This window comes from Vigna unguiculata, chromosome 5, assembly GCF_004118075.2.
Source record: "Vigna unguiculata cultivar IT97K-499-35 chromosome 5, ASM411807v1, whole genome shotgun sequence".
Classification (NCBI taxonomy): domain Eukaryota; kingdom Viridiplantae; phylum Streptophyta; class Magnoliopsida; order Fabales; family Fabaceae; genus Vigna; species Vigna unguiculata.
The window spans coordinates 48,065,191-48,086,992 of NC_040283.1; the positions used below are offsets into that span (position 1 = coordinate 48,065,191).

Consider the following 21,802-nt stretch of genomic DNA (forward strand, 5'->3'; position numbering starts at 1 on the left):
GATGCTGAATGAATTTATTTAATTTAAATATAAATTTTAACCGCCGCCGATGAATAGAAGCAATAAACATAAAGAAAGCACATGAATTCAAATACTTTTAAATCTTTTTATTTTAGCTTCAATTATTTTTTTTACATTAAATTTTGTTGTGAAGAAAAAGAAAAAATGGACCCCACGTGCGTGTTTCTCTGTTTTGAAATGTGAAATGTGCGAACAGCTGGAAGAAAAAAGGAAGACTTCCCTTACACACCAACACCATCTCATCGATCAAACAATAATAACCGATTGTTCCACTTTTCTTTTTCTTTTTCTTTTCTTTTCGGTTTTCGGTTTCGCACAACCTAACGTTTGCAGAAACATCTCAGGAAAAAGCTTGTGTTCTGTTTCTCTCCAACTTGTTTGTGACGAGTAGCACAATACCACAAAGTAACGGCTTTCTGAGTGGAGCGCTTGATTTGCTTTGGTGGGTCAACTTCAAGTTTCGATTTTGTTGATTTTTCTCTTGTCGATTGAGAAGGTTCAGTTCCAGAGACAGTGGGGAGTGCTTTGCGCGAAGGTTATGGCTTTTTGCCCAATCTTTTGTTGCGGAAATGGTTCGGATCGGTAAGACAATGTTTCAGTGGTCTATAGTTTGTAATGATTTTATCATTATTATTGTTTGGATCAGATATGAATAGCTGCGTCACTCACTTCGCTTTCAATTTTTTAGTTTTTTGGGGGGAAATATTTATAGAGACAGATTTAGATTCTTCTTTAGCTCAGATTCTAGGTATTAGTGAAGCTGCTCTAAGCAACGAAACTTGTAAAAGTCGTTAGTGTAGTTGGTTAAATGTCAAGGGAAAATAGTGATGGAAGGTTTTTGATTGAGTTTCTTCTTATCATTAGTTAACATAACATGCAAGGGTATCGTTGTTATGATTATACTAAGGTGTGGGGTTTTTTACTTGCGGTTTGACATCGAAACTTTTTGTGTGAATTATGAATTTTTGGAATGGATGGGTTATTTTTGTCTCTTTCAATGCAGAAAAGGAAGAGGGAAGAAGCAACCTCCATGGAGGGTGTTTTCTTTGAAGGAACTGCACTCAGCTACTAATAATTTCAACTATGATAACAAGCTTGGAGAAGGGGGATTTGGCAGTGTGTACTGGGGCCAGCTTTGGGATGGATCGCAAGTATGACCTTTCTCTTTTTCTTTTCTTAATTCTGTTTTACCAAATCAGCTTCGGTTTATTGTTTCTCTTGATCATTCTTGTTTTGATTATTATTGCTGTGTTCTTTGAAATGGTTAATGTAGTTACTTTAACTCAATAGTGTGTCTCCGATGTGTTAGTGGCATGTGGGATCTGTTTTGACAGATTGTAAGACCTGACAAAGAATTTTCTTTTGGCTTTCTTAATTTTAGATGAGTTGTTTAAGATGGTTTTATCATGTAACACTGAGAGGGATCAGATTATGAGGAATTGGTACGGAAGTTTTCTTCTCTCAATCAGATTTCTGCTCCTAGATGGATGTGCATCTATAATGCATTTTATATAACAAAATATCAACTTTCAAAGCTGCAAAAATCTCTGTTTAGAACCTTATGTAAATGTTTCTGATGGCTGACTTGGTAACCTGTTTCATTCTGCCAAAATCTTTTTATGATGGCTGCTTGCAACTCTATATATGTCTATGTGCGTGCACTTGCAGATTGCAGTGAAAAGATTGAAAGTTTGGAGCAACAAAGCAGACATGGAATTTGCTGTTGAAGTTGAGATATTGGCCAGAGTCCGTCACAAGAATCTTCTCAGTCTACGTGGCTATTGTGCTGAAGGTCAGGAACGGTTAATTGTATACGATTATATGCCGAATTTGAGCTTGCTCTCTCATCTTCATGGACAGCACTCAGCAGAATCCCTTCTTGATTGGAGCCGGCGGATGAACATCGCAATTGGATCTGCTGAGGGAATTGCGTAAGTGCCATTGTGGCTTTCCATTGGTTCCTCCACCTCTTTCACTGTATTGATACTGTAATTTTATTTGCTTTCAGATATCTTCACCACCAGTCAACACCACACATCATCCACAGAGATATCAAGGCAAGCAATGTGTTGTTGGATTCAGATTTCCAGGCACGGGTTGCTGATTTTGGTTTTGCAAAGTTGATTCCTGATGGGGCAACGCATGTGACCACAAGAGTTAAGGGCACCCTCGGGTATCTTGCACCGGAATATGCTATGCTAGGTAAAGCAAATGAGAGTTGTGATGTCTTCAGTTTTGGAATTCTTCTTCTAGAACTTGCCAGTGGCAAAAAACCACTTGAAAAACTTAGTTCTACGGTGAAGAGATCGATAAATGATTGGGCACTGCCATTAGCTTGTGAGAAGAAGTTTAGTGAAATGGCAGATCCAAAACTGGAGGGTAACTATGTGGAGGAAGAGCTTAAAAGAGTTGTTTTGATTGCTCTATTGTGTGCTCAGAATCAACCAGAGAAGAGGCCCACAATACTTGAGGTTGTGGAACTACTGAAGGGAGAATCCAAAGTTAAGTTAATTCAGCTGGAAAATAATGAAATCTTTAACAACCCTCCAGCTGCAGGACATACTGATGATGAGACATTTGCAGCTGAAGGAAGTTCCGATTTCATCTCAGAAGAGAAAGAATCAAAACCCGAGTTGGAAGAGAAAACTGGGCCATGAACTATTATGAAAGAGATGGAACTTTGAATTTGATGTGTTAAATACAGATTGTGAATCTGCGTGAATATGCGATTTTTTTTTTTTTTTGTATTACTTTTTTTATTAAATGTGCAGGGAAAGACTGGGCTGGGCACCTATTTATTAGAGAGGGGGCTGCATTCTCTCCTTTCCACACTATGAACGTGGCTAGCTATGAATCATGAGAGTTGCTGAAAATCTGGAACTAGGAATTTGTTAAATACACATTGTCAAGTTCACAAAAACTTTAACTTTTTGTTTGGAAACACCTTTTTCGCGGGGGTATAATGTACAGAGCCGTTGTCTATAGGTTGTTTGGTAATAGTCATCCTTAAAAATAAAAGTAATGCCTTGCCGCAAGAAAAAATAAGGGAAACGTAAGGCCACGTTACAATATATTTAGTATACTGAAATTTCAATAAATTAAAATAGCTTTTTCTTTTATTTAAATGTACAGCTCGATATTATCATATACTGTTTCACTTTCTTTTGGGTTCATGTTTTCTTCGAATTACACTTCATTCTCGCGGAAACCAAGTCATATGTATAATGATTCTTCTTAACTGATTGGACTGAAATGACTTTGTCAGAATTTTGTACGACTCAATCTACCTCAGATTAACTTCATTTAACAACTAAATTAAGCGAAACATTTTACAATTGAAGCATATTTATCTCTCAGATCGCACCTACGCTTTGATTTTAGCTCTAAAATTATTGGTTCCATCTAAACGCTAAAAACTAGTTCATAACAATCCTAGAAAAGAAGATCCTCGAAATATTCACCCCCAACAAACACGGATGTTTTAAATCATTTGCTTGAGGTATTAATGTACTTGCATTTGCATGGAAAAATACAAAGCGTCATACATATGCCAAAGCAGAGATAAATGTAGAGTAGAATTGTTAACTATTTACAAAGCTATGATACCGGTATTACAAAACCCCAAGGATCAGTAGGATGCACAAACATCAAATAATAATACAACATATTCTGACGTGTTTCAAAAATTAAAGGATTTGCCACTGCATATATCTCTAACAAATATTTTTTATCTCAAGAGAAGGTATCCTCTCGATCTCCCTCGGCAATTGTCTCCCCTTCCTCCATATTGCTGAACTCTAAGAAATGAGTTGGTCTATGGTCCTCGTGGTAATATTCCCTTGGAGTACCAAGCTTCACTCCGTATTTCATCCCGGAAGCGTGTCTCACTCCCATGAAGTTATAATTCCATGGACCATTATCAGGAACCTACAATTTTTTTTTTTCCAGAAAGTTAATAATCAGTAAATCAAGATGATAATAATATTCATAATTTTAATTAAAAATTATAATCACTTCAACAAGATAATGAATCAACGTAATTATCACGCACACAAACTACACAAATTTGAGCAGGTATGAAAGTTTACCATGTAGAAACCGAGGAAGCGATCACTAAGAAGCATCTGAACTTTTTCATAATGAGTGGGAAGGTAACCATGTGGATTGCTTCCCGTATCCTTATTGACACGCCCCCATTCATAACCAGATTGGGTGAGCTTATATGCAGTTAAAGAACAAGAACCAGGAGTAAAGCTGCAAGTCAAGATAATACATTTCTCCCCATCCCATTGCTTATTGTTCTCTAGGATCTTGGCATGTGAAGTGAGATCCTGCAATAAGATCAATTCTCAAGTGAGATAATGATAACATGAAGCATATTCCCTGATAAACCAAAAGATAGGGGAGGGGGCAATTTAACACTATATCTGCATCCTTTCAAAACTCTTTCCTATATTCCAAAAGGGTAACTAAAATCACTGTCTTGTAATCGAATAAAGACAAACAAATTGCAAAATTGAAGAAAGCAAAACCTGAGGCGACAACTGAGGAAGTTCATTTGGTTGCGTATGCATCCATCCCAAAGGCTCTAAATCATTCAAGAAATCATGCTCTGGAAGAGCAGATGGCAGATGAACTTGTTGATGAGTCCCCCATTGTGGTGGCATTACAATACAGCGAATTTCTTTAACCTGAGGGTTGTCCGGAGGACTTATGCCATACATGTAACCAGAAATTTGCGTTCGAAGATCTGCTATGCATATAAACTTTTTCAAAATATTCTTTGGCATAATATAGGTGTAACCAGTTTCCTGCAACACAAAATCCAACATTTAGCTCAGATAAGAACTGTATCAAAATTGACAGAAAAGATGAAAGATTAGCACAAACCTTTATATCCTCAGAGTTCACATATATATGGTTCACACGAAGATATAAATTTGTGGCAGATATTGCCCTGACACGCCAGTCAGTCTTGGAACCAAAAGCAGCTTGCTCGTAAGGACTAGTGGTGGTTACTATGAGTTCTTCACCATGAACATTTGTAGTCTTTGTTGTTACAGCTGTCACCTGATTTGCTTCATGTGCCTGTAAAATAATGAATACAGAACTAAGATGTGAAGTGGTTCGAGTTGGAGATGAGGAAAAAATCAGGTTTTACTGAATGAAAAAAATGAAAAAGAGAAAAAAAAAGGTCTGCAATTTTATATCCAAGAAGAAACAAAATAATATATAACCTGTTTCTCAATCTCTGCAATCTGTTGCCGCTGTTGAGAAGGTGGAGTAATCTCAGCTCCAAGTATAATATCACGGATCTCAGATTGAGTCAAGGCTGAAGTATTCACGTTATTTTTCTTGGCATAATCTGATAGTATAAGATCTCTTAACGCAACCTCCACCTGTCAATGCATCAAGTTTTAAGCTATAAATACCAAGAGAATTTAGAAAGCTGCAGAATCAGGAACTAACAACTTTTTCCACATATAACATTCAAAGCAAAAAATGTTCTTTAGCAACTAATAGCCTAAAATCCAAAACTACCTTCATCCACTGATCATCACTTAGAGAAGGCCAGATGTGATGAGGTTCGGTGATGATGGTTTTATCAGGCTTCAGTAACATTTTTGCCTTTTCATTATTCACATGAAGTGCACGCAAAATCAGAATAAGCCTAGAGAACGCAGTGTATGAAGATATACTCTTCAGCCAGTCATCATAGATGTTGAACAACACCATTTGTGGTTCTGTGGCTTTCAAAATTAGATCACCAAATTTTTCAATTTTCAAACATGCTTGGAAAGGAAGTTGTAGTTCACTTCCTTTAATAACAATGTTGGGGAAATCCAACAGATGAACCTCCAATGGATCCAACATTCCTTTTCGAGTAACAATGATTTGCTTTGGCTGTTCTTCTACAGGCAAAGATCTTACTAGAGCAGCAACTTCCTCTGCTGTTTTCCACTTTGCCAACTGCCCAAGACGCTTCTGACCAGCCCACACACTGGTATGAATAACCTGCAAACCAGGTAGGATATGAAAGATCAATAACCAGACAACAAATGTTGGAAACACCTCAGTAAAGACTAGAGAATGTAAACAAACCTTAAGAAACAACTGTCCAGTCCTCGGATTGAAAATAAAAATAGCACCATTGATGGGCTTCGTTGTAAGATTTCCTTCAAAAGTCTTATGGATAGTAACACGATACACATTTGTGTCATCAACAAACCATATGATTTGGTTGCTGAATATCTCTCCATAGTTTTGGGAAGACAAATATGGTTCCGTGGGCTCAGAAGAGTACAATTGCAAACCTTTCCTTATTCGTTCCCTTAACACATACAGTGCAGGATTGGACTGCATATGCACAACATTATTAGTTTAACAACTGTTAGACAACATAATACACTTACGTTAAACACTATGGACACCATAGCTTGGTGGCAATGAAATCAATATAGATTAAAACAGGTGATCAAAACTTTTATCCCCAAAATATAGAAGTGAATACATGTAAGTGATTTATAATTTTGCAACCAATATGTGATGTATGACTGACGGTTTATTTACCTTCATGATCTTGTTCATGGCCTGTTGAAGTAGTGGCTTTGACCCAGGGAACCAGTTACCAAATGCAGAATGCAAATTATATGCCAAATCAATGCCAATCATTACACCTGCATTGAAAATAATACAGTCAGCTCTACACACGAAAATACATATAATGGAGAATAGTAAATGATTGAGATATACCAGTAGGTGATGGGTATATGGACATGTTATCAGTAGTATAATCCATGAACTTAGCCCTAGTGTAACGTTCAATATCATGAGAGTCATAATCACCCCATCGTAATTGAACATCGATCCAGTACTTATTGCTTGCCTTCTGATCAAAAACGTCCTTAGATTCAGCTACAAGACTAGGCTTTGACATTGGCCATCTATGAGCAGCAAAGAGAAGAATATCGGCACAAGAACTATTCATTTTGTAACTTTTCCGTGGATGGATCGTTTCCTTCTGAACAGTTTCAATCTCCAAAGCATCCAACTCTTGATCCAAAACCTGACAGAGATCCATAACAACACTCTCATGGATCTTCTGCCACAAGTGAGCTCTGAATATCTGAATAAGGGATATCTTCAAAGTTGGTATCTTTCCATGCATGAAAATACCAGTCAGATCTAGCTGCACTTGGAAACCCACATAAACATTGGCTCGGTTAATGGTTGGCGACCACCATAGTGTAAATCTTCGGTTGGGTATTTGGTTAAGACCAGATCTCTGAGCATTTGTAAGCTTCTTATACTTCATAGATTCCTCAAAGCCAGATGCCTTTTCCCAGAAAAGACCTTCCCAAGTTGGAAAACTGACAGTGAAAAGTAACAGCAGATCAATTAATTGAATCTCTTTCCATAGTAGTCACACAATATAAAGAGTTAAAACTGAGTCAAACAGCAAAAAGCAAGCTCAGGGGCATATAAGACTTACTATGTTCCTTTGAATAAAGTATGTTCGAGAATTCCTTCAACTCCTCCAAGGGCTTGAATAACATCAGTTCGGTAATTGTTCAAGTTCCACAACTTTCCATCATGCCTCTGATGTGTCCACCAGAAGGGGTTTTGCTTCAGAACTTGGTATTGCTTGAAATCAGTGCGCACCCTCCATCCCTTATCATAAGCCAAAGTGTGTCTATCCTTCTGAAACAGAGTGTTAATACGTGGTATACCTCTATCCCATGAATCCTGAAAAACAGATTAACATAACTTATTAGGTAAATAAGTAGATGTGTCCCAAAGAAAAGCAGATGCACATTGCCAGTATATTATCCAGAGTCAAGACCACTATCAATAAAAAGGCATCATAATCTCACTTCCAGATCTTCGAGGGTCAATCGTCTGTTTTGTGCCTGTGCTTCCTGTCTTTTCAATGCATATTCAGCCCAGACACGCTGTGAATCAATGAACTCGCTCTCCCAAGGCTGCATGATCCAAGAGAACGTAAAGATAAAGTTCATTGAAATATGACTCTTCGCAAACCACATGACAAGGCAAATGCATACATAGTACTCCATTCACCTGTATATAACGATAAAGGTTGGGAATCAGTTGGTCCTCCTCATGACTCATTCCACTCCTAAAGTGGGTTACTCCAACATCTGTCTGTTGACTGTATCGAAGATCACTTTGTGGAATCAAAATGTGACCCATGGACAACATTCCAAGCCCTCCTATTTCTTTAGGAGTGTAGAAAATGACAGGTGGGAACCTGATGACAGTAGAGCACAGTTTTGAACACTTAAACCCAATAAATATGAATAAAATAGTAAGAAACAACTAATATACCTACTATAGAAAAAAGATTAAATACCTGCTAGGCATCTTTGAGTTCAGCCCAATCTTAATGCGAGTCTGAATTTTATTTTCACATTTAACTAGCAAATCTAACAGCTCTTGGGTATGCACAGTTGCCTCTCGAAAATAGGTCATGAGTCCTGAAAACAAAGACTGTGAGAAAATTGATGATAACCTCTACATAGAGTATCTACAATTCAGCTTCACTCACCAATTAAAGCTGTATTCCACTTATTGACAATTTTTGTGAATGTAGTGGAACCAGAAGACATAAGAATCTGCCTCACACGATTCTCAAATACTTTCATGTGTTCATCATCAACCCTTAAGAAAGCAACAGCTGTCCTTTCTTTCGTCTGTTCATTCTGGAGATTCCAGACACCATCTCTCGTGTTACTGAATGCTTCTTGAGTCATTCTAATTTTAGGAAGTATCCTTACTTCAAACCCACACCTAAAGGTGATTAACAGATGTAAGCAAAGATAGATTCACTCATCATAAGCATAGGCTAAAAAAAATATCAAAACCCAAAATAATATTAAGATATTTGGTATCAAGTAAATTACAAATAGAAATACAAAATTACATATGGGGAGTAGAATGACATATCTTTAATTCAACTAAAAACACCTAGACCATTTAAAATCATATTTTCAATCACAATCATGATTAATCAGACATCCTAGGCCAGTTAAATATTTTCAAAGGCTTGAATGCAGTGCAAAAAGTGATCAACATGTGCAACAATTTCCATTTCACAACGAAAAGCAAAAAATTTAGAATCGCTGAAAAAAATCAGCACTCACATGCTGAAAAGCAAGTTTGGATTATCCTTGCTGTAAACAGAAACAAAGCTGTTCTCCCATTCCAATGTTGTGATACTTCTAGGAAGACGATTCTTCATATCCCAAAAGACACTCCTCCCAAGATTGACTGAATTATAACAATTCAAATGTCAAACATATTAAGAATCAAATGTAAACATAAATAAACACCACACAATGAAAAATGGAGAATACTATACCATCATGTTTCATAAGCCTCATTCTAGCATCTCTTGGCCAGCACTTCTTATTATTGTAGCCAACCATGTTCTCATTGTTAGGATCAGGGTGCTCAGTCAGATACCGCTGAATGAGGTCTCGAGCCTCCTCATGGGTGAACCGAAATAATATGTGAACACGATCTATATACCTAGAATAAAGCCTGATTGGATGCCTAGTCTCAACTTTTGTGTCCCAGTAAGTAATGAATTCGTTTGGCATCTGTGGTGGCCCAGCAATCTCGCTAGCTCGAGTCAGACCAAGAAGCAAAAGATCTAATACCAATCCATAATACTGAACTACAAAGGAAGCAAACTGAAGGCCACGGATAAGACCATATGAATTTGTGTGGCTCATATCCTTGTATGACAACACAACATTGTTCTTTGCAGTGACATAATCAGCAATATTATGGTCTAAAACCAGCCGCAGAAGCCTGTAACATAAAAAAAATTAGAAGTGAAAATAACTTAGTAAACCCACAAAGTGATCAACAAATTACATACCTGTTCAGCATTGTTAAATCAATCTTCTCAAAGAATTTCTCAAACTTAGTTTGCAGCATCACAACACACTGGCCATCACTTGTGTCCCATATACCTTGCAAATTGTTTATTCCTTGACACCATTTGTAAACCAAAAGGGGAGGTGGCTCAGAATCTGCTGGCTTGATCCAGTTCGGAAAGAGATGACGTTTGTCACCTTCATACCACAGATATTGATCAAGATATGCATCTGTAATTTTCTCAAGAGGCTCAATCTCATAAACTGGAATCAAGTAGCTATATAAATCCATAAACTCTATCCCAACCTGCCACAACAAAACAAAATTAATGTTATCCTGTAATAGGAACGCACATCCTAAAACTAACTAATTTGAATTATATTGGCACATACTTCTTTGAAGGCACGCTGTGTCAGCAGGTGTCGTTTGATTCTTGATAATGCCTCGTGGGGATTGTCATAAGCTTGTTCAATCAGCCCCAGCTCTTCTCTTTGCAGTTGATTTAACCTCACTGCAACACTATAGGATTCTTTCAACCTCTCAAGTGCAAGGATAAGCAGCTTGGTGTCATGCTTGTATGATAAAGGTGGAAATGGAATAGGGGAGAACTTCCTAGATTCCAGCCAATGTACAGTTGTTGTATAGATTGCAACCGCTTCTTCAGGAGTAACATACGGACCATCTTTCAAATAATTGTGTTGACGTTCCTGCATAAAGTATCAACGACAAGGAAGTGACTACACAGACATTTATTGAAAAAAATTATTGAACTGACTCGTTCAACAATTCTTTGAAATAGTTAGCCAGCAAAAAATCATATCAGTCAGAAAATAGTAAACACACCTGCTCCGCCTTCAGCCAGAGCCGTGTCAATCTTCCAAGATTCTTCCGACAGACAGTCTTATCCACAGTTGCACCTCTTCTTATACGCTCTCGATTATAATGTGCAACATTTGTCCACCAGTCTGCTTTTGATTTCACATATCGAAGAATCATGTTCTCAATTGGAACAGGCAGACCAGGAACCTACATATTATGAAATATATCAATAGCGAGACTATGAAGGAGAAAACTAAATTCAGATGAGGCCAAATAAATATTTTAGAGCAAAAGGAAGGAATGGCTTTTCTAAGCTACAATATTTTGAATTGTATTCCTGAAAACTTTCAGAATAATGTTTTTCGCTGCTTATTGTGCCTCACTATACTCAGGACCTTGAACAGCTTATAGACAAGCAATTTAGACATCTTTCAAGTGCTCTTCAAAAGTAACAAGAACTAAGTTTTGCTATTAACTAGCAACATAATTTAGTGCATTAGTAACCCAACGATGTTTTTAGTTTCACTATTTCACCAACAGTATCAACAACACCAACAACAAAAATTTATCCCACCAATACAATTTAGTAAATGATTGTATTAATTTATTTTCAAAAAAATAAACACTAATTTTCTAAATTCTAAGATATTGGGCAAATTTGGTTGTGCTCATTTAATTTTTAAACAAGTGCGTTTTCTAATAAAACAAAAATATTTCTACTTTTTATGTGATTGACTATTCTACTTCTTTTGAAAATAAGAGGCTTTCTGCTTTTTCTTATTAGCAAATTCTATCTACTTAATATAGTCATTTTTAAAATACTTGATTATTTCAGAAACATTTATTTGGAGTTTAAACAAACTGGTTCACAACTAATCCAAAATTAAGCTAACATTGGCAAAATATATAAAGGGTTACAATCAGATAATCATTTACCTTCCAGGGAATATTTGCCTTCCAGCATCGCCAAGCCTCACTCAAATGCTGCAATATAGTTCTTGCCTTGTTTTGCTTTATACCCTCTACCATCAACAAGGAAAACACCATAAGTTTAGTAAATCCAATAGAAAAAGTGACAGACCACTAGACGAAAATAAACTCAATCGAAAGAATATATGTTAAATAAAATTTTGTTACCTGGCATGGCATCAAGCACATCATGCATAACTGCTGCCCGAAGCTCCAAGTCAAAGTGGCTCTCAACACGCTGTTTAGTGACAGTCTTTGCCACGCCTTTTGAATGACGCCCCTCAAACTGGCGTGCAAGTAAATTGCCCAGCCATCGTTCAAGAAGAGGCACAATACCACGAAGAAAAAATAGCCAAACCCTCCACATTGGTGCCCAAAACCCACATCCAGGTCCCTTGCCGACAGGCCCCGTATTAAAACGATAGTAAATCAAGTGCTTCAAATCCTTGCACATTCTTATTTGCCTCATAAGCCTGTACTTATATCGATACATACCAGTCAATTGACCAACATGTGAAAAAGTATATTGCAGACCATCTGCCAGCTGGAAAGCATCAACATTCCCCAAACGGAACTGAACATTGGCATCAACCACAAGTTTAGTCAGACGGAGGATCTCTCGACATAGATGGAAAGCATTACCAAATCGTGATTTCTTCCGCTCTTTCGTAGTCAAGGTTTTCACAGGCTTTAGATTAAAATTATAATCAAGATGAAGGTAGTTCAAATTTTTCCTGTGTATTAACAGATTCAGCATGTTATACCCCTGCCTACAAACTTGAAGACCTGCCTCTACCCAATCAAGTTCTGTGGTTTGGAAAAACTTTGTTGCTTGGAGAGAACGGAATAAGTGCTTCTTTTTTTGAGCTTTAGGAGGCCTATGATGCAGCTCGTTCAACACAAAACATTTCAACAACTTTTGATAACTAACCCGAACTTTGACAGGATATGACGGAGGACTGTTGGGCAATAAAAAAGAAACAGTTCACTTTTGTATCGTGAAAAATGTAATGCCAAAAAGCCAAGTGCATAATTGAAAGACACAAGAAAGCATACGAGAGAGATAAAGCTACAACTTACCAATGCTCCTTGTACCACTCTGACACGAGAGGAATATCTTCTGACCGCCTCATCCGACCAGATCTCATATTAAAAGGACGAGGAGCAAACAGCAAGGAGACTCCAGCAGCTGTAGTGTCTGTATAAAGTTGTGTATCTTTAAGCAAAGGCTCCACACCATCTGGTAATATCCAATCATCATCATCATCCTCTTCATAAACTCTCTTCTCACGCCGGTCCTTGTTCGAACTGGTTATTGGGTGTATCAAGGGGTCATAATAAAATGCAGGCAGATCAGGATCTTCAGCTTTTATGTACATGATCATGGGAGTATGGTAGATACAGAGCTTTACTTTGCGAGGCCTATTGTTATAAAGGTGAGGAAAAGCAATTCTATACTCTGTCCGAAGAGGTGACCTTATAATGAGCTTATTGATGTCATTAAACTCATTCCAGTCCTCATCTCCCTTCTCCATATCACGGTAGAGAGGTTCAAATTTAGGTCCACCTGGATGGCAAGCATAAAAAGAAAAAAAAAATCAATCCAAAATTTTGACTATCTAATATACTTTGTAATATCATGTATGAAGGGTAACAAAATCAATATCTGACCCAGTTCTTAAGTATAATTACTTTTTAATACAAATAGCAAAGAATATAGGTATGAAAGAAATCTAAGTACCAGGTATGCACATGTTCAAAGCCTTTGCTGTAAAAAATGACTCCATGTCAAACAAGTAGAAATAATTGCGGTCAATTAAATCTGACAGAAGTTGGCCAGCTAGTCGATGCAGAGTTGCCATTATAGGGAGGGAGAGATGCCATTTCCGGTAACTAGGACCATTTATAAGCTTTGTTTTCACAAGGGGCTTATGGTCATAAAACCAAGTATACACAGCAGAATCTTCCTCTTCATCTAGCTCCAGTTGAATAGGCTCTAGAGGATCAACATCCAAAAGATTATCTGCATAGTCTAGAGGAGGCTCCTCATCATCAAATGGGGGAAACCGCATCCTCTTAAAATGACGCCGATCCCTTTTTTCCCTTCTCATCATGATCCACATGGTACCCCACTGCACAATAGTTTTTTAGTGCATAAGTATAGAGATAAAACAAATGCTATGCCAAGATTATACACAATATAACTGTTTTTATTTTTTACTGCAAAATCAATTATAAGCTGCTAATGCGTACAGTACAACGACATTAGAATAACAAACCTGAGCAAGATAAATAGGCTCAACAACCCATGGTATTTCATTAACAAATGTTATAGCCCCTGAAATATGGTACAAGACCTTCACATCTCGAACCTACACTTATCAAAAGTAGATTTATAGAAGTTATTACTGTGTACAATGAATCAAATGAAAGGGAGGAAAACTAGACAGCCAGATTGATCAAACGAGAGGAACTGGAACATATACAGAACCTGCTCCCATGGCATAGGCATATTTTCCAGGAGCTTGTAAACTGCGTGTGGTATGAATTTAAGAGCTCCAAGATAAACACGTTTGTCATGACGATATTTCTTTGAGGACATGTCGCCATGATCCCTGAAATAAAGAGCATAAAGATAATAACTACTGGAAAATATGGTAGTAACACCATAATTAAATTAGCAAAACATCACAGGGAACGATAATTCGTTATTTACGCAATACAAAGTCAGAAACTCAAACACATTACAATTATTGCAAACAAATAAGCATTCAGTGATACATTCTGGCATCAACCAACTGATATAAAACAAACATACTTCTACATCAATCTTCAAGCCAACCTTGATCATCACAAAGCTTAAAACACACAAATAACGTCCAAGAAACTTGAGACATTTCTTGGAGTCAAAACGGAAAAATCAATTAAGCGCATCAAGATGCAGAAAGAAAATTATCCTGTTCAAAGTTCATAACACAGGAAAATATGGGTTCTAATCAGCTAGCCCTAACTTTTGTTATAACCCGGCATTCTTTCTCCCCAGCAAAACAAAGCAACTTCAATCTCATTTCTAAATTCTAAGACTGCATAAATAGTCTCGTTAGCCAACTGTATTTCATTTCCTAACTGACCACTGCCAAAACTTCATGTTATGAATAACAGAACACTTGTAGCAACAATCGTCGAAAAATAAATCCCCAGGGAGGCGTGAAAAAAAAATAACACTTGCCTGATGATTTTCCTGACATGTTCTGGAGGCATGTCCTCTTTCTGCGTCTCGACAAATCCGAATTTCCTCTTGTCACTGTACCGCTTCGAATTGAGCTGTTGCCATTTTCTTGCCTTCTCCTCGAGCCGCGCCTCCGCATCGGCCTCGGTCTCCATAGGCACGGGAGGTGGAGGCGGGGGCGGAAGCACGGTGTACGACGGTTGCGCGGTCGGAGGTGGAGGAATCGGGGGAACGGAAGTTCCTGGCGGCACAATCTGCCCGTTGTTCCACATCTTGAAAAGGCTACTCTGTCGGAGCTTGAAGCTTCAGAAATTGGACGAAGTAGCGTGGTGCAAATGATTGGAAATAGTTTCAGAGCATTTCGTGGGTGGATTGAACGAAGAGCCTTGTAGGGCTCTCTGCGGGAAGATTTGTAAGTTCTAGGGTTTATGAGTGAGATATGAAAGAAACAGAGTTGAGTGACTGAAAGGTGGAAACGGAACGACAGTGGGTGTTCGAAAATTGCTATTAGTAAGTAACGAAGCTACCACGTGCCGCCTATTTTTTCATACCGCCTTCGTGGTTGGGTTAGCTTTACTTGGGCTCCATGTTTCAGCCCAATTGTGATGGCCCCAACATTTTTTCAGAATTCATTTTAGTATCTTTATTTATAACTTCTTGTATTTTTTTGTATATAGTTGTGAAAAGTTGAAGTTGTTCATGAACTAAAAATATTATATATTGCATGATCTTCAATTTATTTTAAATGTTATAATTTAAAATTAAAAAAAATATTGTTACTCGTGTTTATAAGATCACCTATACTATATAAAGACTTTTATAAATTGTTATCTTCTCCTATTCTAATCTTCAAACTCTTTTTACACACCGATAACACATCTCTAATCCAAAACAAGTAATTGTGTCTCCAAAAGACACTCTACATGTTATGCTAAAGTGAGTTTAAGTGTATTAGATGGTAATAAATTGTGCTATTTATATTATTGTTATGGATGGTACTTAGTTCATGTGATTTATTATATTAATTAACTTTTAGCTTTTTGAAAGTTTGTTATTACAATAGTTTTTTTGTCAACAAAAATTTGTGTTTTTATCTTTCTTTTTTTGGAAACAATTATAGCAGTTTATTAAGTAAAATGCATTATGAATATTCAAGATATTTCTTACCAAATTTCCTGAGTAATTTTCCACTAAGTAAATTTATGAACAATTTCTCACTGCATAAAAAATGTTCTGGAATACAATTCCTAAAAGTATATTATTCACAATTTTCAGTTGTATAAAATCCGTGGAAAAAAAATATATTTTTTTATAAATTTTGAAAGTTTTTCACGAATATTGATAATGCAAAATGTAAAAAGAAAATAGTGATCCGGCTTATAAGTTTGGTTAGCAATTTTAGTTTAAAATAAAATAATGATTTATTGGACCATTAAAGTGTTGTATATTTGATCAGAAATTAAAAATATTATGAAATAATTAAATATATTGACATCAAATATCACTTTGCAGAAAAAGATACTTTTATTAGGCATGTCAAATAATTCAGTTGACATGATGATGATGATTAAGCCCCTAATAATACATAAGTTCAAATGATACATGTTATTGTCATTCTATTTTTATATTATCACTTTGAATATTTATATAACAAAATGCATTGAATGAGACATCATCTCCAAGCAAATGTTATCATTTTAACATGTTACGTTGCAATGAGAAATCATATTTTTATGTGGTTGTTGATATAGTTGTTGATGGATTAATCGATGAACATGCATGTGTATAATGATGTATGAAATTATGATGATGATTATTAGTTTGTTAATGGATATGAGTATGTATGAAAAAAAAAAAAAATATATATATATATATATATATGGATTGTAATTGATCACGAAAATGATATTATTTAGTATGGAGGAATACAAATATGGATGATTGTTTGGTAATTGAAATTTGCCGTGAAATAATATTTATGGAGGAACATACGTGTTTGGGGTAATTTTGTGGGTTTCATGTGTAGATTCAATGGTAATGTATGTGTTTGGCCGAATTTCGTAGGTCTCTTAAGTATATTTTATGGTAGCATATGAGATTGGCATGATTTCACAACTTTTTAAAGTAGATTCTATGGTAGCATATGTGTTTGATGTAATTTCACGGATCTCGTGAGTATATTATATGGTGGTGTAATTTCATGGGTTTCGATAATAGATTCTAAGGTGACTTGTGTGTTAGCGTAATTATTTAGGTCTCGTGTGTTTGACATAATTTCATGGGTTTGTAATTCTTTGGTGGTGTATACCTTTGACATAATTCCACAAGCCTCATAAGTAGGTTTTATGATGGTGTATGTGTTTGGCATAATTCCACAGGTCTCGTGAGTAGATTCTATAGTGGTGTTACTTTAGTCTTTTATAATATTCTTTTGTAAATCGAATGTTTACAAATGATTGATAAAATCTTATAACATGAATTATATGTTTTATATATGATATTTTTGTTGTAAATTAGCTTACACTCGTTTGTTGATTGTGTGTTATTTGTTGTTGTTTTTTTTTGTAATGATAATTTTATTAGTGTGAACAAATGAAAATGCAACTGATGGAGGACGAGTTAACTATCTAAGGAGCTGAATAATGTTACATAAAGTTAGATATAATTTCTTGGTAGAATCATAGTATACTAGTTTAATAATGTATAGGGATGATTATCTATCTTTTGAATATTCATATTTTATTTTAGTAGTATCATATTATTAAAATGAAATGTTACAATATAGTTTTATAAAAAAAAATTAATAATATTTTTTTTATTTTAGTAAGTAAAAAAAATGTTACTATAGTAAAAAAAATTAAAGTGTATATGTTTTCACTAGGGTTTAAAGAGACAATATACACTGTTTAGAAAAAAAGTCAATAATATAGAATTTATGGGTAGAATTTTTTTTTGAAGTCTCTCACTAATTTTAACCAGGATTTTAAACCTTTCAGAGAGTGTATATACTTGATTAAGTTACAGATAAAAAAAATTAGGAGGATGAGATTAGGAGATGAAAGTTTTGGTTAGATGGCATAGATAGGAAACCCTGGTTTTGGATTTAGAATAGGACGGAACAGGCCGTAACGTAACTTGTTTGTTGGGAACTTGACCCATCCAAGAGACGAATATCATATTATAACAAACAAATTGATATAAACCCTCATTTCTCCCTTTCTTCCTTCGCATTGTTGTTCCCTTCTTCTCCGTTCAACCCTAACCGAACCCTATCTCGTGTGGAATTGAATTGAATTGAATTGAATAGAATTGGTATTATTATTTGGGGAAGAAAAATATAGAATAAGAAGAAGAAGAGCGGGCACAATTGTTGCAATTGAACGATGTCTGCTGCGGTGTGTGGAAACAAGAGATCTTTGTTCGAAGAGCTTCCACCTTCCCCGCCAGTATCCAAGAGGCTCCGCTGTTCATCTTCCCCAATTCGCCTCTCTCTCCCTTCCCTCATCGATCACCTTCGCCCTCTCTTCCCTCATATGGATGATCAGGTTTTTCTTTTTCTTTTTCTGTTTCTTTCTCTCTTTGATGCTGTCTTTCGTAATTATATTCAAATTCATGCTAATTTTGCTTTCTGTTATTCTCACAGATCCTCGAGAAAGCCCTCCAAGAAAATGGTAACGACCTAGATGCTGCCATCAAGAGCCTCCACGGCCTCCGTCTGGAATCTAACGATGATAATTCTCAAGCTGCTCCTCAACCCCACCCTGACGTTGTACACACAGGTACAATTAAGTTATTAGGTTATTAGGTTACCGTTATTTAAATCCTCGCCAGAAGATTAAAGATTATCGATTTTAATTTATAGTTGGATTAATTAATAATGTTCGTACCTGTGGCTTTTGAATTTCAATTGGATATTCGTTGTGTCTTGGTATCTTCTTTAATCTCTTTAATAGAATTGTATGGCTTAATTAAAGGATCTGGTTGGTTTGATTTTGAAAAAACTTGCAGGTTCTTTGGAAGAGAATGTGGATGCTGCATGTGCTTCTGGGGGTCAGCCGGCTGCAGACAACTTTCCTGCTGATGGAGCAGAGTGGATTGACTTGTTTGTCAGAGAGATGACATGTGCTACCAGCGTTGATGATGCCAGAGCTCGAGCTGCTAGATTACTAGAGGTTTTAGAGAAATCTATTAGTGCACACGCCACTTCTGGGGCAACAACTGCCCTTCAAAGGGTATATCTCGTGCTTCAATTGCTTGCGTTAACTGTACTTGTTTTAAGAATTTGGTCATGGGAATTTGGAAGGCTGTTCTTGTAGATTAGAATAGTCTGTTTGCTCCTGCATTTAAGGCTTGTATGCATTAAATTTCGTCTGTATGATGCGTTGATATATCTTGCATGTAGGTAAGTAATGTTCTCAGTGCATAGCTACATGTTGAAGTATCAGTTTGGTTATATTAATAAATAACTGATGTGTTAGTTTTGGTTGTTGTAACTCATAAGTGGTTTTCACTTCCAGGAAAATTTGATGCTGAAGGAGCAAATTGAAGCCCTGACTAAGGAGAAAAATTGTTTTAAAAATGCTTTTAAAATCCAGTTTGAACGTCTTTCCGATTACGATAGTAAAAACCAAGAGTTGCAGCAGTTGAAGCAGTTGGTGTCTCAATATCAGGAGCAGATCAGAACTCTTGAGGTACAGCTTTGTTGGGGTTGACTTCACTGTCGTACATTGGGATTTGAAGTTTGAAATTGAACTATTGTCTGCATAAATTTTGAATCCCTTTCCTTTATAAATTTGAAGAGAAAAGGAGAAAATGTCGTTAGCATTTTTACTTTAGAAATAGGAATGACTTGATTGATGATCGTGGATATGCTACTGTGTATCTCCCCATGGGATTTAGACTTGGTAGTAATTCCACTATCTATCTCCGATCAACCACAGATCTTTTAAGTGAGAATTTTCCTTTCACGGTTCATCTCTCAACTTCCTCCTTCTTTGTCTTACTCTATGGTTCAATCTGTCCATTGTTTCAGCCTGTTAGGATATGAGAAGGTACTATTTCGTCAAGTCGTAGACAGAGGGATTAATAGTTATATTATAATTGTGGATGTTATTCTTAGATTAATAATCATGACCCATTTTTGTTTGGTTAAAACTTTTTTGTGCTTGCTGATTAATGCTGTGTCCTATGCTTTTGTTGACAGGTGAATAACTATGCTTTGCGAATGCATTTGAATCAGGCACAACAGTACAACTCTTTTCCTGGGCGTTTCCCTCCTGATGCTTTCTAGGGCGATCTGTATGTAGAGTATTATTTGAGGCAGTAAAATAGCTGCATTTGGTTAATTAATTATCCCAGAGAAAGAAATGCTTGTTGTTGATTTGTTGCAGTTTGTGTTGCTCCTGTAGGTCAAGGAATGGTAACAATCTCCACAGTTCGGGGTGAGTTGGATAGAATTTGACACTATAGATGAGAGTATTCGTCAGTTAATTCAATTATTTATCACTACTTTAGCATTGAGATTTGAGTGTACTGTAATTACTAAGAATGTTAAAATCACTTTGATGTACCACCACAACAGTTTACTGCCAATTATGTTTTAAGTTTACTATTTTCGATTATTACTATTGCAGTCGTTATTCCATACATGATAATATTGATTTCCATGCAGAGATTATATACTTGCTCCAAGTTTTGATTGGTTAAACGATTGAGTTCGTGCTTTGTACATTTTTTTTTCTGGGAAGTTAGTTGTAGATGTGTAACTTAAAGTTTGTTTTTCATATAGAAATGTTGTGATCCAGATTAAGAAAATACAAAAGGAGACGATGTAGTAACAAATTTTTTGAAGATCATTGTCGTCAGTACCACTTATAACAAAATAGTTTGTTTAGTTTATTTTATCCACTGTGTATTTAAAATAAACATGTGGAGATACATAATAAGTACAAGAACTTGTAAAAAAGGGGTTTTGATACAAAAAGATTTTTTATATTATTAATTCTAAATTTTATGTTCAAATTTCTGCAATAATATTTGGAATTATTTAAATTTTATGAATACTTTTTAATTTTAGGTTATGCATCATAATTTTCTTCGGCAATGTTGTTCAACATCGCTAAAAAATATTATCCAGTTTAGAGGAACATATAAATGGTATTATGATACATTAGCTTATTTGAAAATATTGTTAGTTTTGTATTGAGTGTGTTTTCATAGCCATGTTCAAGTCATGATGTTCCAGCGCGCAAGTAATAATATCATATGGAAATCACTTTTTCAATACTGCATTATATTATGATTCATTATTTTAAACACTGTCTTTTAGGATCACAAACATAAAAATGTTATCGGGCATCAAGTAAGCGTAATTGTCTTTAACAATCGAGAAGATGAACATTGTTTTTATCTAATCATAATTTCTAAAGTCATATATTAACTGTGGTTAATCTTGTTTGAGATGTTTGAAAATAAAATTTTTGAATTTAATATTTAAGATTAGTTACAATAAAAGTGTAGTATTGATTTTGTAAACTTCATTACACAGATAAAACATTTTAAGATTGAATAAAATATGTTGACGAGCTCTTCATAATAAGTACTATTTTGAGAGACAATTTGATTGGAACTCTTATATTAGTTGCAAATGAAATTGTAATCCAAATTGGATAAATAATGAAAATTCTTTTAGATGGACAAATTTTCTACACATAAAATCCCTCTCATATTTAGCTATCTGATTTTACTTACTGAAATATTAATTGTGGTCTAAAATAAACTGCTCCATTCTTGAGGGTCTTTTATATTTTTCTAACCTCTTTATCTCTTATTTGTGAACCAAAAATGTGTTACTTATCACTT

At 35.7% G+C, this 21,802-nt stretch overlaps 3 protein-coding genes across 4 annotated transcripts; 2 read left to right on the plus strand and 1 right to left on the minus strand.

The window, feature by feature from the left end:
- Nucleotides 1–215: 215 nt before the first annotated feature.
- Nucleotides 216–3,005, plus strand: LOC114185873 (PTI1-like tyrosine-protein kinase At3g15890). Its single transcript, XM_028073814.1, has 4 exons — nucleotides 216–603; nucleotides 1,025–1,172; nucleotides 1,690–1,952; nucleotides 2,030–3,005. The coding sequence occupies exons 1-4, from the start codon at nucleotides 560–562 to the stop codon at nucleotides 2,676–2,678; spliced, it is 1,104 nt and encodes a 367-aa protein (XP_027929615.1). The 5' UTR covers nucleotides 216–559; the 3' UTR covers nucleotides 2,679–3,005.
- Nucleotides 3,006–3,498: 493 nt separating this feature from the next.
- On the minus strand, nucleotides 3,499–15,434 carry LOC114185872 (pre-mRNA-processing-splicing factor 8A). The gene is made up of 26 exons (XM_028073812.1): nucleotides 14,942–15,434; nucleotides 14,204–14,327; nucleotides 13,992–14,084; nucleotides 13,454–13,844; nucleotides 12,793–13,279; nucleotides 11,881–12,671; nucleotides 11,680–11,765; nucleotides 10,768–10,950; nucleotides 10,317–10,631; nucleotides 9,926–10,230; nucleotides 9,401–9,855; nucleotides 9,183–9,309; nucleotides 8,588–8,829; nucleotides 8,393–8,516; nucleotides 8,101–8,290; nucleotides 7,896–8,003; nucleotides 7,514–7,767; nucleotides 6,775–7,391; nucleotides 6,592–6,698; nucleotides 6,124–6,378; nucleotides 5,563–6,036; nucleotides 5,259–5,420; nucleotides 4,912–5,109; nucleotides 4,554–4,832; nucleotides 4,110–4,352; nucleotides 3,499–3,948 (listed from the first exon to the last, which is right to left on the minus strand). The coding sequence occupies exons 1-26, from the start codon at nucleotides 15,211–15,213 to the stop codon at nucleotides 3,754–3,756; spliced, it is 7,077 nt and encodes a 2,358-aa protein (XP_027929613.1). The 5' UTR covers nucleotides 15,214–15,434; the 3' UTR covers nucleotides 3,499–3,753.
- A 2,588-nt stretch (nucleotides 15,435–18,022) lies between these two features.
- On the plus strand, nucleotides 18,023–20,573 carry LOC114182994. 2 transcript variants are annotated; one of them, XM_028069808.1, is made up of 6 exons: nucleotides 18,023–18,486; nucleotides 18,585–18,720; nucleotides 18,950–19,173; nucleotides 19,459–19,632; nucleotides 20,145–20,239; nucleotides 20,350–20,573. In XM_028069808.1, exons 1-5 carry the CDS (start codon nucleotides 18,325–18,327, stop codon nucleotides 20,229–20,231), a joined length of 783 nt encoding a protein of 260 aa, XP_027925609.1. In that variant the 5' UTR covers nucleotides 18,023–18,324; the 3' UTR covers nucleotides 20,232–20,239; nucleotides 20,350–20,573. The 2 variants fall into 2 exon arrangements, with proteins under 2 accessions (XP_027925609.1, XP_027925610.1); XM_028069809.1 differs by having other exon boundaries at nucleotides 20,332–20,565.
- The last annotated feature ends 1,229 nt before the right edge of the window (nucleotides 20,574–21,802 follow it).